The sequence below is a fragment of the Apis cerana genome, linkage group LG4 (assembly GCF_029169275.1).
Source record: "Apis cerana isolate GH-2021 linkage group LG4, AcerK_1.0, whole genome shotgun sequence".
Classification (NCBI taxonomy): domain Eukaryota; kingdom Metazoa; phylum Arthropoda; class Insecta; order Hymenoptera; family Apidae; genus Apis; species Apis cerana.
The window spans coordinates 6,996,545-7,013,571 of record NC_083855.1 but is presented as its reverse complement, the minus strand read 5'-3'; the positions used below and the strand labels follow the sequence as shown (position 1 = coordinate 7,013,571).

Below are 17,027 nucleotides of genomic sequence, written 5' to 3'. Positions count from 1 at the left end.
GATAAAATATTTCATTGTTGGAAATCGTCGAAAATTTTTTCGCGTGTTCAAAAAAAAAGTTGTTTATCCTAAAAAATTTTAAACGCGAGTAAAATAATACCATTCTAAGTATTTCAATAGCATTTTCAAGCATTTTCGCAGGATAATAGCGATCAATCACTTTTCAGATTACGTTTTAAAAATTCAACGAAAGATGATACGAGTATAAAACGATGAAAAAAACGATCCTTGTTCTTTCACGAATAATAAAGAAAATTTATCCACGATACATGATAAAACTTCAAGACCAATCAAAATTTAAGAAAAAAAATTATCGATAAACACGATTTATAAATATCAAAAATATCATCAAACTATAAATCAATGCGACAATATTTAAAAAGCCAAGGAATATCCAATTTCTTAAAAAGCCACGTAAGAAGGTATTCTCGTTGGCCCCTCGTTGCAGGGAGAGGGTTCGATCGATCGATCGAATTTATTCAAGGAAGAATCGAGTGTTAAAATAGCGGAAGGGTGGCCTTAGTGCTTTACGCTCTAACAAATAATAGATCGCGTTGAGATGATCGAGGGCGGTTATTTATCTTCGGTAAATCACGGCCAAGGGAGGAAAGAATAATGACAAAACGCTTACCTTCCCGGAACCCCTCGAGTTGCATAAGAGAACACCAGCAGCGTGGATTCTATATTCCTTGTCGAGCTGTTCGTGCTGTCCTTGAATTTTCCTGCCGGCAAAATCAACGGAAAATTTTATGTTATACGTAAAATAGATCTGAGGCACGTTAATGTAGTGGAAAATGTATATTTTATGATTCGAGAGGCAACGAAATAACAAGGTATAAGGCGTTGTTATCGATGAAAATATCAAATCCTTGAAATGATTTTTTCGCTCTTCTCTTCTTCCCGTAAAATGTCTTTGAGATAATCAGAATTTTACGTAGAATTTTTCTTTTAATAATGAACACCAATCTTCATAATGTCTATACTATATATTTAATGTCTTGATAATTTCTCTTCTTCCCCTCTTGTCTCTATATCATTTGTTAGAAATGTTTTATATTTGTCCTCTCATATCACAATTTGAGATTATTCATTTCGATTATTAATTCCATTTCCCCGCGATTGGTTAGTGTTTTTTGTTTTATTAATAACTCGTTAACAAAATCTTCGTAATGAAGATTTTCTTGCGAAGAAAAGTGTTGCTTGAAATTGCCTCGGGAATCTACAATTAACCGATTTTCTCATAAGAAAAGCCTATATATATATAAGAAGAGGAAAATTTCCAAAAACTTTTGACTAATGACGTAATATTGTACATATATACTTTTCCCTAATTAACCATTCCCAGCTTTAAACTCAATCTCCACTTCTATCCTCGCCAAACTTTGTTACACACACATACATCCCAATTTTTTTTCGGAGGAAAGTTACTTTGGAACCTTTCTAGGAAACAGTTCGCTAAACGAGCCGCTTTCTCACCGCGCAAGAAGTCCATTTATAAGCAAGCACACGACCGGCTAATTCGCTCCAGTAAATTTCACTTACCTCTTTTAATTCCCTGATATTAGATCGCGCACGAACACGCGCTTAGCTTTTCCCGTTCGGTCAATTGTTTCCAAAACATGGGAAAACATTTTTCGTTTCCTTCGTTGTTCCTTCTCGAGAAAATGAAAGAAAATAAAAAAATAAAACGGAAAGACGAGGGACGAAGGGATGAAGCTTGGAGGAGGCGAGTGAACGAACGAAGACGGAGGAGGTGGCGGGCGAATTTTTCCAAGAGGGCGCGTTTCATGGCCACGGTGATTTACGAATCGAGAAAGTTCGAAGGACGGACGTTCGTGGAAAGTTGAACAATTACGCAGGGGCAAACAGCCTTACAAATTCATGACACGATTCTATCGGCCCCCGCTTCTTCGGGGGAATGGTTAAGATTGGAACGGGATCATCGAAGTTGAACACACGTTCTTTGCCTTTTCGATGACTTTTGAAACTTCTTATACGTTCGATTGAATTGCGGATTGTTATTAAATTTTAACTGTGTCGTTAGATTTCTATGTGAAATTTTATAATACGAGTTATTTCTTTGTGTGTATGTGTGTGTGAAGTTAATAGGATTATAAAATTTGATATAATGATTCTTTTTTTTTCTTGTGCTTATTTTGGAAAATATTCAAATTTTAACGATCTCGATTAATCGAGATTGTTATTCGTCGAATAGATGCTTCTTTCTCGAAACATTTAAAAGTTAAATCATCTTGGCATCAATTCCTTACTTCAATTTATTTGAGATGAAGTTCGAAAAGATAATTTTCTTAATGAAATTTATTCAATTACATTGACGAGCTCCAGTTTCCTAAAAAGTGTCTGTTCGTTAAAATAATTCATAAAATATTCAAAAACGTTTCCTAGAAAACATTCTTTCATTTCTCTCGCATTGAAAAATTCATGATATTAGAGAACGTTGAGAAGAAAATTAATAAAACTAAATTTTCCTAACATTTACATACAAAATTTTCAATATAAAATATTATATTTTCTTCTAAAATAATTTATATTTTGATTACAATCTTTTCCGTATCTTTAAATACGTAAATAATTGTAGAATAAAAGTAGAAAAAAAATTGCTCCATTATCAAAATTATTATTTATTTTATCAAAACTTATTTTTTCACTTATATCCATTCCAAATAACAATAACAATAAATACAGTTTACAATATATACATAGTTTATCGCAATCCTTTTCAATCTTCAATTTCAAATAAAATCTCTTCCTATGGATTATGAAATTCTGGAAGCAAATTAAATTCTGTGTTGCAGAAACACCGCAACATCCGGCCATCTAATAAAGAACTCTTTACTCATGAATAATTCAACGTCGAACAATATCGAACAGTTACTATATACCGATGAAATAACGTAAATCTTCCCTCGAACACGGAATTTTCCCTCATCGAGTTTTCTATTTCGCGCGATAATCTTGAGGCCGGTAGTGTGACACGCGTGATGCCATTGCAAATATACGTAAGAAGGAAAGAGAGGGCCTAGATTGTTTAGGGATTTCGAGATAGCCTCGTGGATGAACTAGGAGACGACAGTGATATATGAGTCTTGAATAGGGTTGGTGGTTTATTCTCTCGATTTTCAGAGAGGATATAATCAGCTGTCAAATTAATTAAAAAATGCTGGTTAAATTGATCAAAAAAAAAAACTAGCAATCCTTCTTTAATTCTTGCACAAATGTATTGCGAGATATTGCGAATACAAATTATAAATCGTGTGTAAATGATGCAAAAGAGAAATTTTGAAGGTAAAATAAACGTAGTAATAATAACCACGTCAATGATGAAATTATAATATTGAACTTGTATTTTCTACCGAATTTTGAAGGGAATTAATGTAACGATTAATAATTATTTTGCAAATAAAATCTTATCGCTATTAAAATTATTACAACAAAGAAAATTTCAGAAAATTTTATATATCTAACTTTCCAAAAATTGAAATCACAGTAAATCCATAATTTTAATACGATTGTAAATTGTATTTATATCTTGAATCTCAGATGAAAAATCAAGGTAAATTGCGATTAAAAATTACAATTATATTGCCATTTCTAATACATAAGAACTAAAAATTCCTTTTTCGATTTTAATACGATTCCTATTAAAAATTCTTTCTTATTATATATTTCATTGAAAATCTTCTCAAAAATTTAATCCTCGATTTCTAGAAAAAAAAAAGAAAATTCCAAAAAATTGCTCACAGTTGAATTCAATTCAATTTCTTCCAAATTCTACGATCTTACTATTTCCCCTTCACTTCTCAAGAGTTCACCCCGTTTGTTCTCAAGAGGGATCGTCAATTATTCCGTTGTTTCTCGCATGTTCGCGTGGGTTGAGCCGTAATTAGACGTCACGTAAACGGCGTAACTCCGTCTCTGGATCCTCTAAATTCGTCGCCGCCGTGTATAATCGACGAGGCGCGCCCCCCGGCGTCCGCAAACAGCGCCGAAACGCCACGAGAAGCTGTGCAAACATCGCCCGCCCGGAAAGGGAAAAAAGGTGGAAAAAGAAAAGAAAAAAGAAAGAAGAAGAAGAGGGGGAGGAGGAGGGAAAAATGCACAGCTTTACATATCGCTGACTCGAGGATTTTCTCCTCGAGGTGTCGCCGGAACGCTCGAGACGCTCGACCCGGAAGTCGGCACGTCACGTGGTCCTAATTTTCCGGATTTCGAGATTTTCGAAAATCCACCTACGTGTGTATAACTGCGATCCTGCAATCCCGGTAGACTTATCATTGGGGCTGATCAACTGGGGATTCGCTTGGGATTTAATTAAATAAAAGAGGCGAATTGGAGGGAGGATTCGTTGAATGGAAAGAAAGGAAAAAAGGGATCGAGAGAATGCGTTGGTGAAAAGAATGTTTGATATTGGTTTTAGTGTCGATTTAAGAAAAAATCGAATGTTGTTGATATTCGACGCTTCTGAAATTGTGAAAGAGAAAAAAAAGAGAAGTGAATATCGGTTTTGAATTTATGATATCGAATTGCGAATTCAAATGGGATTTAATATCTCGTTTAAATATTTCTTATTTTAATATTTTTAGAACGTAACGATATTGAAATATATATACGTGTATAAGTGCAGAAACGTTGTACACATCTGCCGCGCATATCATATTTCCAGATTAGACAGAAAGATGAATGTAGTTACATTTGAATTTTTCGCAATTTTGTATTTCACGCTTGTTGCATTTACGCAGACGTGAGAGCAATTCTCAACGAAGAATATTTTTCGTTGTTCCACCGAGCATACTTTGAAATGCCGTAATTCATTATGAATTTTGGGATGTTGCAGAATTAAATTTCAAGGATCGCGTTTAATAAAGTTCCCTAAACTGTTGTTTCTAAATTTTTCTGATGGCAATTTTTCAAGCAAATTTATACTATATATACTAGGAACGATGATCAGTTTCAGAAAATGAATTCACTTTCTTTTTTTTTTCTTTTTTTTGCAATTTTCGAAACGAATAATCGTGACCCAAGCTAAGATTGAAATTAGATTGAAACGATATAGAACGTTTAATAAATTGCAGAATTTCAAGTTATTAGTTTCCAAATTAGATATTCGTTTAATTTCCAATAATATATTATCGGGTTAGAATCTGCACCAAGTTAAATGAGTACATTATTGAATTCTTAATCTCTTGTGAAATTTACTCTACGATATATGTAACATCCTATAATAAATATATCTTTGGTATTTTCATTATAATATCATCTGAAAATGTAAATTCAATGAAAAATGTTTTATGGACGAACGAAACATTAGAATGGAGGACTATTGAATGAAAAATTATGGACATTTAACATAGTTATTATTCAATTTCAACTTCGAAAACCTTACAACATTCTATAATCCATCTATTCTTTTATCAACATTTGTATCGTTACGATTTCTCTCCAACGATCATTGATACACAAATATAAATTCCTCTCTTTCCTATATCGCAAAACCAATGAAGAAATCGCTACAAACCCGTTCAAAATAATATTCTCACCGAAACATTCGATTCAACGTCTGTTCAACATCGATCCGAATGTTGAAATTCTAAAATCCGTACGGATCAACCTCATCATAGATCAGTGGGAACGGCCGAGGCGCAAAATTAGCAACGAAGCGTAATCGCAAGCGAGAAATTCATTAATCGCGGCGTACTTTACGCGCGATGAAACGCTGGAAGTTGGCAATTTCGGCATCGACTTCGAAACGACTCGCGCTGGAAGCTAGGCGAAACTGCATAATTCCACGGTAGTTTGATCAAATTGTTAGTGCGCCGGAGGACAGCCGCTAATAAATCTTGAACGAGTTAATCCTCCTCCCCTGTTCCGTTAGTAGAGGGGCAGAGAAGAAGGGGGAAACTCCTCGTGGATGGTGTTACGAGGGTCCGATGCCAACTTGCAAAATATATTATTCGAAAACTACCGGCCGGGAAAATGAATGTTTTCCTTGCCCGAGTTTTTCGTTCCACCGTGGCCATTTTCGATAACTTTTGCAGGCAAGTTTTACAGTTTTGAGGGGGGACGACGTGACCGGTAAAAGCTTTTGCCCGCGATTATTTTCCGAGTTCGGTGACGTGTCCATACGCTGAGTTGACCCTTTTATAATATCCTTCTTTTTTCTTTTTTTTTTCATTTTTCATTCTTCGAACGTGAATTTTTTCCTTCGTTTCGTTACTCGTCGTGTAAGAAAAAGGAATACCGAGAGGGATTATATGTATTTGATATTTTTGGTTTTCGTGCTGTGTCGTTGATAACGAAATTCTTATTTATAGAGGTTTAATAGCGTACAGAATGAAACGAAGGATTGTTGACTGTCATGGGAATCACCGGTGGTCGCCATTAATAAGTCTTGCAATAGCACTATGGGGATCACGAGTATACCGAAATTAATCGAAGCTTTGAAGTAAATGAACAGCCGTGTCTATCAAATTTTTAATGCTTCTAGTGTTATATAGTAGTATGAGATATGTAGTATCTGTTTTAAATTTAATACGTATTTCGAAATGATTAATTATCGATTTGATATAGAAATATATATTTAATAAAATATATTTCGTGTATTAAATATAAAAATGTTTTACAAGTTGTAATATTATTAATATTATATGTATATATATATCAGAGTTAAAAATAAGAATGAGTATGACTTTGCAGTTGACCATCGCCTGATAAAACACGTACTGATTCTACTTACGATATGGCGTGCAGCAATTCCTGTCGCTGCTTTTCTTTAACTTTCACGCTTCCCCCTTCTTCAAGAGCAACTTGCAGTTCCCTCTGGAGGACCGCAAGTTTTCTGCGTTCACCTTCCAAAAGTAAAGAGGTAACCTGCAACAGTAAGTATAAAAAGTTAATCAAAATTTCTGGAAATCGATTTTACTTATTTTTGCATTTTAATTTTATTTAAACTCGAACTTTTATTTTGTTTCGTGATTAATTAATCATTGCGTATCAATTTAATGTATAATTATTTTATATTTATTATTTTTTTCACGAATCAGCAGTTAAAATATATAATAATACATATATAAATCAAAATTAATATGATAAATTTTACTTTAATTTATTAAATATATTATTATTTATATAATTTTATTAATATTATTTATATAGTAAAATATTAAAAATCATAATATTTAAATATTCCATATTTTAATCGTTAAAATTAATAAATCGTGGAAACAATAATACTTATCGATACGTATGTTTGTGATTTTGCCCTCTAAGCTCGATTACCGAGTGGGGAAAAGTCGCGCGTTACGAATCAGTTCTGCTTCGACCGTCGTGCCGTAAGGACGAGTCGAAGTTACGCGTATTCGATTATTGAAATAATTTAAAATTGCGTGTGAATTTTTTGTTTAAAATACGTGTGCTTTTTTTACGAGTGTTTAAAGTACGTCTATTCGCGAGTGTGATAATTTTGTGCGTTTTTTTTGCGAATATCACTGCGTTTCATCATTATTTTGAACAAATGGGAAGTTGGATGCCGAATGCTGTGCCGTATATTATTCAAGAACAAGCAAGGTGCATGCTTCTTGAAACAAGTAAGTGATTTATTTTCAAATATATATAAAACAAAAAATCAGAAAGAGAAATAAAAGAAAAATAATGAAAATATATTCATTGACTCGTATTTCGTCTATGATTACGCGCCAAGAATAAGAATAGAAAAGGAAAGCAAATAGTAGGAAAAAGATAGAGATAGTAAAAATGTTAACGGTGGCGCCATCTCTAGAGTCATAAATGAAACAAAAATAGAAAAGGAAGTAAATAGAAAAGGAAAGCAAATAGTAGGAAAAAGATAGAGATAGTAAAAATGTTAACGGTGGCGCCATCTCTAGAGTCATAAATGAAACAAAAATAGAAAAGAAAGTAAATAGAAAAGGAAAGCAAATAGTAGGAAAAAGATAGAGATAGTAAAAATGTTAACGGTGGCGCCATCTCTGGAGTCATAAATGAAATAAAAATAGAAAAGGAAGTAAATAGAAAAGGAAAGCAAATAGTAGGAAAAAGATAGAGATAGTAAAAATGTTAACGGTGGCGCCATCTCTGGAGTCATAAATGAAATAAAAATAGAAAAGGAAGTAAATAGAAAAGGAAAGCAAATAATAGGAAAAAGATAGAGATAGTAAAAATGTTAACGGTGGCGCCATCTCTGGAGTCATAAATGAAATAAAAATAGAAAAGGAAGTAAATAGAAAAGGAAAGCAAATAGTAGGAAAAAGATAGAGATAGTAAAAATGTTAATGGTGGCGCCATCTCTGGAGTCATAAATGAAATAAAAATAGAAAAGGAAAGCAAATAGTAGGAAAAAGATAGAGATAGTAAAAATGTTAATGGTGGCGCCATCTCTGGAGTCATAAATGAAATAAAAATAGAAAAGGAAAGCAAATAGTAGGAAAAAGATAGAGATAGTAAAAATGTTAACGGTGGCGCCATCTCTGGAGTCATAAATGAAATAAAAATAGAAAAGGAAGTAAATAGAAAAGGACAAAAATAGAGTAAAAACTGATCATTGGCGCCATCTTTCGAGTATTTTTAGAAAGATTTTTAGTACTCGTAAGATGGTGCTAATGATCAATTCTACTTTTTTTATTTTGGAGAAATATTTTTAATACTCAAAAGATGACGCTAGTGGTTTATTCTTATTCTATCTCTGTCCTTTTTTTACTATTTGCTATCCTTTACTATTTTGTTTCATTTGCGGCACTCTAGAGATGGCGCTGATTTCAATATTTTTATCATATCTCCATCCTTCTTCTACTATTTGCTTTCCTTGTTATACTTACATCCAAATAATATAGTTAAAAGAAACTGATTTCTGTTTAACTTTATCGTATCGTTATCTTATTTAGTGACTAAAAATCTTAACAGTATCTATTGTATACAATTTTTATATACCATAAGTGTTTATTTTTTTTAAATAGCATTATTAGAAATTTTTTTAAAATTAATATCGGCGTTGTAACCGATGAATATTAAAATGCATCGAATCGAATTACTTTGTAAATGATATCTTTTTACAAAGTATCGATTGATTCGTTTTCTTTTTTAATCTTCAAATAAGAAAAGAAACTTATGATATAATTAATAATACCAAAAATATATTAAATATATTTTTCGTATTATTATTAATATATAATATATTCTTCTTTTATTCGAAACAATTTCTTCTCTCGCAAATCTACGTATAATTTTCTCTTCCGTCGATTATCAGTCGCGAATCTCTATCGATCACGGTTCGTCAGACGATAAAAACTATTAATCCTCGACAAACCTTTATTAATCGAAAATTGAAAAACTTGGTGTATTTCAAAGATTAAAAAAACTTCAAAATTTAAAAATTCCATAGATTTAGATTCCTTTAGATCTCTTCAAGCAAAAAGAAAACATCTCCAATATTCCATTTCATTACTACAGAAAAAAAATCAACATAAAATATTTCTATACATAGAAGAATAGGGAAGAGGAGAAAACTTTTTCCAAGAACAGAGACTCGAGGAACACGGTTAACGCGAAATTTGCTTTCCCATTTAACACGATACCGATCTCGCAATCTCCGTTCTTGCTCCGTGTTCCTCTTTCCTCTTCTTCGTGCACCTCGATGCACCGGCGGCCAGGCGTGGGTGTATCGTAACTCGCGTGTGTGCGTGCGTGTATGTGCCACGTTCCTTGCTGAAAGACGTGGAACTTGAACAGATTATTATCCGTGGTGATGCGAGCTCGCGCAATTTAGCTGCATGCGAATGCAGATTGTAATTGGTTAGAACTACTGAATTTCCTATCTGTATGACTTATTATTATTCCGGGATTGTGCAAACTCGACAAACTGGATTGAGATCAGTTCGCCTCGCATCTTTGCATAGGTTCGTCTTTGCGCATACGTTCGAATAGATTGTTGGAAGGCGATATAATCGCACTTCCGCTAGAAAATATTTTCTAGACGATTCTTTGCGATTCGATTAATTAATCAATGGCAATGAGCGAGGAAGTGGCGATCGAAGCATCTCTGAAAAAAATTTTATATGCGAAATTGATTTAATTCGTACATTTGTCGAATTTAGATATAAAGAAAAGATAATTAAATTGTTTTCAAGCCGACAGATCTAATTTATATATATTTGGAAAATATATATCTGTCACAGAGTCTTAAAATAATCGAAGGATCATTATCTGAATTTTATCGATTTCCAAAAACTCGGTTATCAATCGTTGCAAATTAATCGAATGGTCTGTATAAGCATCCTCGTTTTCCTCGTTTTACACGTTGATCTCTTCTGGTTTACAAGTCCTATGACTACTCGAAATCGTAAGTAGGTTTTTTTCGAAAAAGAAAGCTTAATAAAAACGAAAGTTGAAATTTCGACAAATATAGGGGAGAGGGAGAGATGGAACGGTGTCTGTACTTTTACCTCGAGCTGGGAACAAATCGATATCATTTGTTGTAGTTGAGCGAGTTAATCTTTAGCAAGTAATCCACGTTACTTTATCGCGATATCGCATTTTCACATCGAGTGGATCGAAGGGTTGTTATCAGTTGCGGCAGCAGTGGCTCGATAGCAAGAGATATCGTACAATGTCGAGTATGTCGAGTAGAAAGAGAAATGATCGACGAAATATACGATGGTTTAACTTTATTACCTCGAAATTACGATTCGAGAAATATCGAATATTCGAATTAAATTTATTCGTGGAAATAATTGGCTAGAGAGTTTAATTTTTGTAAAAATTGTTATTATTAATACGAAATTATTTCGAAGAACATATGTATTAAGCACAAAAAAATACGGTATATAGAAGACACAAAATATTCTTCCTTTTTCTTTTTTTTTTCACATTTCCTTACACGCAAGCAACAACAGAATTAAATTATCTTTTAATTTCCATTCAACTTTGTTGTGTTATCCATTGTTCGTTGTCCAAGTAAAAAAATAAAAAGAAAAAGAAAAAGAAAAAGGTGAAAAATTAAAATTTCCAGCTCGCGAAACAGAGTTTAATTTAAACATTGATCCACGGGTGAAAATAAAGAAAGAAGAAAAAATTATTTTCTACTAAGGTTGCCGTTGCGATTAACCGACAGTTGACTGACGTTACGCGGCTATGAAGTTTATTAAAGATATAATTCGCGGCACATGACAGTTCCGTCTTCCACCCAGCTAACAAGGATGTCCGATTAGGAAAGACAGGATAATAGCTGACAGCGCTTCGTAATCGGCTTTTACTATCGCGATTATACGAAGGGCGAGCAATTGCGCAAACTCATATTTCGACATTTTATCGAATCACACGATCAGTGTTTGTAATCGTTCGTCTTGCGGAAAATTCATCCTCCTTTTTCTTTCTTCTTTCTCTTCCTTGTCGGAACGCCGTTTGATAATGGCTTGAATAAACGTGTCAGGTGAACGAGGAAACGTTGTTTTCCTTTATCGGCAAAAGATGAACGGATAAATATTCGTTTTATCATGGAAATTAGATATCTGGGAGAAATTTCAATAATTTTTTTTTAAATTCTCTAAATGTTTATTTACAATAATAATTTCGCAAATCCCTCCCCGATTATTCCATCGCTTGCAAATATTTTCAAATATATATAATTTTTAAAAACAGGATTGATCATTTGCTTCGTTCCTTTGCGGCAAAACCGCAATCAACAAAATTCGATCGATATATACAGGTGGGCAATCGCTATTTCGACAACGAATCACGCATTTTCTATCGACATCCGTTAAAATAATTACACGAATCGTTAAAATGAACGGTTAGAAAAAAGACCACGAATATCAATTTTACACCGTCATGATTCATCAAACTTACGAAACGAAACTCTCTCCTCCTCTCCCTTCCCAACCCCTTCTCAAAAAAAAGAATTTAACAAAGTAAAAACCGATCAGAAGCCATCGGAAAAACGAGGCACGACGCAAATGAACCGCGAGATCCGATGGTGAATTTCGTGAAAATTGCACCACGTGGATGCAAAAATAACTCGACCTCGTTCGCGATTCGATCGATCGATGGGTCGAGGGTTTTCGATCGCGGAGGGAAGGAGGAGGTGGAGGAGGGAAGAAGGAACAATTGCGGGAAAAATTGCTCTGTTGCCGCGATTAAACTGCGCCTCTTCCTCCCTCCTCCCCCCTCTCTCCCCTCTTATATGGTAAACGGCGGATTCGAACTGGTCGTTTGGTTTGGAAACGGTTGCCGGAGAAGCGAGACGAACGAAATTATCCGCGATGAAAGGTATAAACCGTGAAACGACGTCAACCTTTGGCAAGTCGGCGAAAAGAAAACGGTACTGACAACAAGAAAGAGAGGATAAAACGTATTTCCGTGTTAGGACGATCGTTCGAAGTCGATGCATCCGCGAGCTTCTTCGAGGAAGCTTTTTGCGCCATTCACTCTGTCTCGGGAAGGACAGCTGATTGTTGAGTAAAGATGGAGGAGGAGGGGGGACGGATGGAGAATAATTGAGACGTGGATTTGTGGTCTGTTTGAAACGAGGTCCGTTTGCACAAAGATGATGCACACTTTCTAGTTGCTTTTTTATATTTTTCATGAAACTTTTAAAGTCGTTTCGAGGTTTAATCCGTTGAATTTCAATATTCAATGGACTTTTCATCGTTTCTCTCCTTTCTTTTTGACGCTTAGTCTCGAAAGACCCAAGGATACTGTATTTCTTTTCTATTAGATATTTAAAATGCAGATTTAGATAACGTGCCGTGGATCGATAAAGAAAAATTTATTTTTTCATAAATAAATTTACCATAATTTTGATTCCATATTCCACCACTTTCAAATGGCGAATAATGTATAAAAGCTTTCTAAAGATTATCTCCATCTTTTTTGGCAAATTCTCTTAGTCGTTAGTTAGTGTGTTTCTATATTAATCGTGGACAATTTCCAAACACTTGTCTGGCAAGCAGTTTCTTCCGTGAATTCCGCGATTAATCGATAGCCATCCATCGTTCCTTTGCGAAATGACATTTAATCGTATCGATGAAAGGGAAGGAAAGGAAAAGGAAGGAGGGGAAAAAGAGACAGCATGACGGATTTCGTAATTTCTTTGGTGCATGACGCGTCAGCCGCGCCATTATCCGGTTACGCTTCCACGGGCCCCGAATTGTTTTCACTTTTACGCTAAACGCGGCTAAATTATCATAAGCACCGCGATCAAAATTACGGACCACCGTCACGATCCACTTGCGGTTTCCTCGAGACGTTGTAATTTTTCTCCTTCGTTTTTTCGGTACCACAATTCGTCATTGCTCGGAATCTAAATGAAATTTTTGACGAAGCTAGTTCTTTGAAAAAACCAAGATCTCAACCTCACAAACTTGGAATACCGTATCCAAAATTTGAAAATTATTTGCGTACATATAACGATAAAAATCCATCGAATAAATTATGGAAAAATACTCTTTCTAGATTAATTATCAATAATAACATCTTAATACCCTGATAACTTTCATGATGTGAAAATATCCCTCCCCACGAATCAAACATTACTTCAGCGGAAACCTCTTCTCAAAAAGATTAACAAAATAACACCAATATCTTTCCACGCTCGAGAAAGATCCTCTTTTCGGATTCACCCATCTCGCAATTTTCCCGCGCTCGACTCAACCCAACCCAACCCAACCAAATCCAATCCAACCAACGCGTTACACACCTTGATCGACGATTTAATGAACTCGTGACTCGATATTACAGCCGGTTTACATCGTGCCGATTAAAACGGGCAGGAGGTCGATCGTGAGAAGGGGAGAGGAGGAGAGAGAGAGAGAGGGAGAGAGATGGAGATAGACGATGCTCGCTCGGCAGGCATTAAGCCGTGTCGTTTATAATGAGCCGCGCCGCGATTAATTAGGCTCGCGCCATATTGGCCGCCAATTAATAAAGGCTCATCGGTGATTACGATAGAGGGAAGCAGTTTTATGCAAGGGCGAGCTGGTATCTCCTCCGGCCGATCAAATTACGTTAGAACGGCCACTGTGGGGCCCTTCCATCGCATAACATCTGTTTGTTCGATAATTCATGAACCTCGTCTTTCTGCTCCGCGCTTGTTTTCTTCCTCCAACGGGGTGGATGGCTCTCGTGTTGCTCTTCTTTTCTGTCTCTCTCTCTCTTTTCTTTTCGTTTTCTATCTTGCGGACATTTTTTCTTTCTTTCCCTCTTTCTTTTCATCATTAACTTGGAAAGTACATAGTATTATTATAGTTGATCTTAGGTGGTTGGCTTCGAAGAGTATGTAGTATGAATGTAGATATATTGGATGGAAAATGGAGAAGGGAATAGATAGTTTTGGGAACTTTTACTCGAAGCGTTGAAAGTGAATGAAAGATTAGAATTCTGAATTTTTTCTATTCTTGTAAGAAAAGTTTCACTCGATTTTGATGAAATTTATAAGGAATACGGTAGAATCAATCCAACTTTCTTCGGTTGATTTCTCGAGTAATCGAGGAAATAATTAAAAGATGTAGTTCTACAATCGGAATAATCGCGAAATTCAATCGAACCGATAGATTTCGTATAATAAATTTGATACTTTCTAAAGAATTTTCGCAGAAACTAAATTATCCAGCAATATTAAAAAGAAAAAAGAAGAAACGAAACGAAACAGTTAAAGGATTGCTCAACGACCAATCGTATCGAAATGAAGTAATCGTCAACCGTGAAAATTACAACGAGTTGATCACTTTCACGATATAGAAATATCGATAACTCGTGATAGACGAAAAACAGGCGTAAAAAGTGTAGATCTAATTCTTGGATAGGGATAAAAAACGAGTCGACTGATCGTTAGGTTCCATGACAGGGAATTATTAAGAAATCTCGAGAGAGAGAGAAAGAGAGAGAAGGATAAGATTATAGCAAAAAACTAAATTACTCACGGTTCAACCGTGATTACATTATAAGGGGGAGAGTACGTGATAATATTGGCCGATCCTTTGAGATGATTCTCTATCAAATAACAAAAACTCGTTATAAAAAAGTAGGAAAGTTACTTACATAAAATGTTCTAAATGTTAGATATATTTTTATTCCATTCTCTTTTATTTCTTTATTGAAATTCTATATACCGTTTCTGGATCGATGATAATCTCGAAAGCGTTCAATTCAGAAGCGTTCAATTTATATTTTCTTAGAAATCTTTCGAAATTTATTGTCTTTCGATTTTAACTTCGAATATCCAACATGAATCGTTTTCCATTTCAAGCACCGATAAATAGTTTGAAAGGATATATTTTAATAGTATCAGATTCAAAGAAGTCGAAGAAGAAAAACTTGAGTTGTATAAGATACAACTATTTTAATCACAAGTGTAGACGGAAGTGTGGACAAGTCCAATTTTAATAAGTACCGCTTTCTCATAAAAATTAGAAAAATATCATCAAGTTTTTCTCTTTACGGTTTTTACGTATTTCATAATTAGAATCTTGTAGTTAGATGGATCAACTTACTTTGTCATATTCAGTATCCCTTTGCAGGAATGAATTAATATCATTAACGAAATCTTTCGTAAATCAATTGGTAAAGTTTGAAGTAAATATTCTCGTATTTAAAATTCATTAATTACTCGATAATGGTCGATCGAAGATGATCGATCGAATTTGGCACAATTTAAAAAAAAAAAAGAAATATGTAATCTTGACCTAATAAATTAGATATGCGTTTACAATAGATTCCCGTTACGAGCTGTGCTGTGCAAATTAAAAAGATGGACAAATGAGTTACCCACGATCTAACGGATATTTACAACTATCGATGATTAGATGCATCTGTGTTTCTCATAGAGTCGCAATAATAACGCAATAATATTCCTCGAATAAATAAATTATCTTTTTCGATCGAAAGAAACTTTAAAATTAAAAATCGCGAGAGCGAATGGAAATAATTATTTATGTATTATTTAAAAATAATTTTATTCTGGATTAGATTCGGATAGATATTTTACTTAATCGCAAAAAAATAATTATCAAATTATAATTTCGAAAGTATAAGACATAAACAAATTTCATATTATTCTGATAATAATATATATTTTCCAAGGCATATGGTAATTTCAAATAACGTAATAGCTACTCGCATTAAGTGGATAATAAAATACCCCGGTGTATAATTCCATGATTTCTAATAAAATTGCAACTAAACAATGCTTTCCAATATTGCACAATCCCAATAAAAATTTGTGAAACAATCTCTTCGATTATTATGCGTCGAAACGTGATAATAAAACAAAGGGTGTACGAAAAGCTTGGGAGATCGAGATCGACGGACGAGGAACGATCGCGACCGAACGATTTATACATCGATCGAATGATTTCGCGCGATGGCTTTCCAATTTCGTTCGACTTTTTACGAGTCGGTATACAAGAGAAAGGTGATACCTTTCTAAAAATCGATGGCCTCGGATGAAAATCGATCGCGCGAAAACCGGAAGTGAAAATCGTATCGCATCGATCCCGCCACGCCAAGTCGTTCCACTGTTTTTTGTTACCTTTCTCTGTTAATTATTGGTTCAACGATGAAAGGGAAATAAAATCGATATTATTAATTAGGAAAGGAGGAGGTATGTCTGAAAATTGTGGGTATAAAGTAAATTCGTGTAAATTCGTTTCCGAGTTTACTTGTGAAAGATTCGTGTCAAGGAAAGTTTGAATGATAGAAGATGCGAGGATAAAGAAAATTTTATTGTCTAATATTATCGTTTGATAGGTACTTTGAATTTTATAGAATTTGTCTATATCTATGTGTACAACTTTCTTCTCCACGTCTTTTCTATTGTAATTAATAATATATAAAGAATATATAAAAAAAAAACGTGGGAAGATTTTCAAAAATCAAATTAAATTATTTAATATTTCTTTCTAAATTCTAATATTAAATTTTCTTTATTCAAAATTTCGAAACTCCGTGTACGAATTATAACATAGAAATTCTAAAGAGATAAATTCGTCGATACTTTCATAAGA

General features: G+C 34.2%; 1 protein-coding gene across 2 annotated transcripts in view; it reads right to left on the bottom strand.

Moving 5' to 3' along the window:
- LOC107995625 (uncharacterized) overlaps nt 1-17,027 on the bottom strand; it is a 72,608-nt gene that overhangs the window by 3,202 nt on the left and 52,379 nt on the right. Inside the window, exons 3-4 of one of the 2 annotated variants that reach the window (XM_017053252.3) lie at nt 6,755-6,888; nt 632-722 (exon numbers count right to left, since the gene is read on the bottom strand). In XM_017053252.3, the coding sequence (XP_016908741.1) occupies nt 632-722; nt 6,755-6,888 (225 nt within the window). Of the gene's footprint in view, nt 1-253; nt 723-6,754; nt 6,889-17,027 lie in introns of those variants that run through there. The other variant, XM_017053251.3, reaches the window with a different exon arrangement.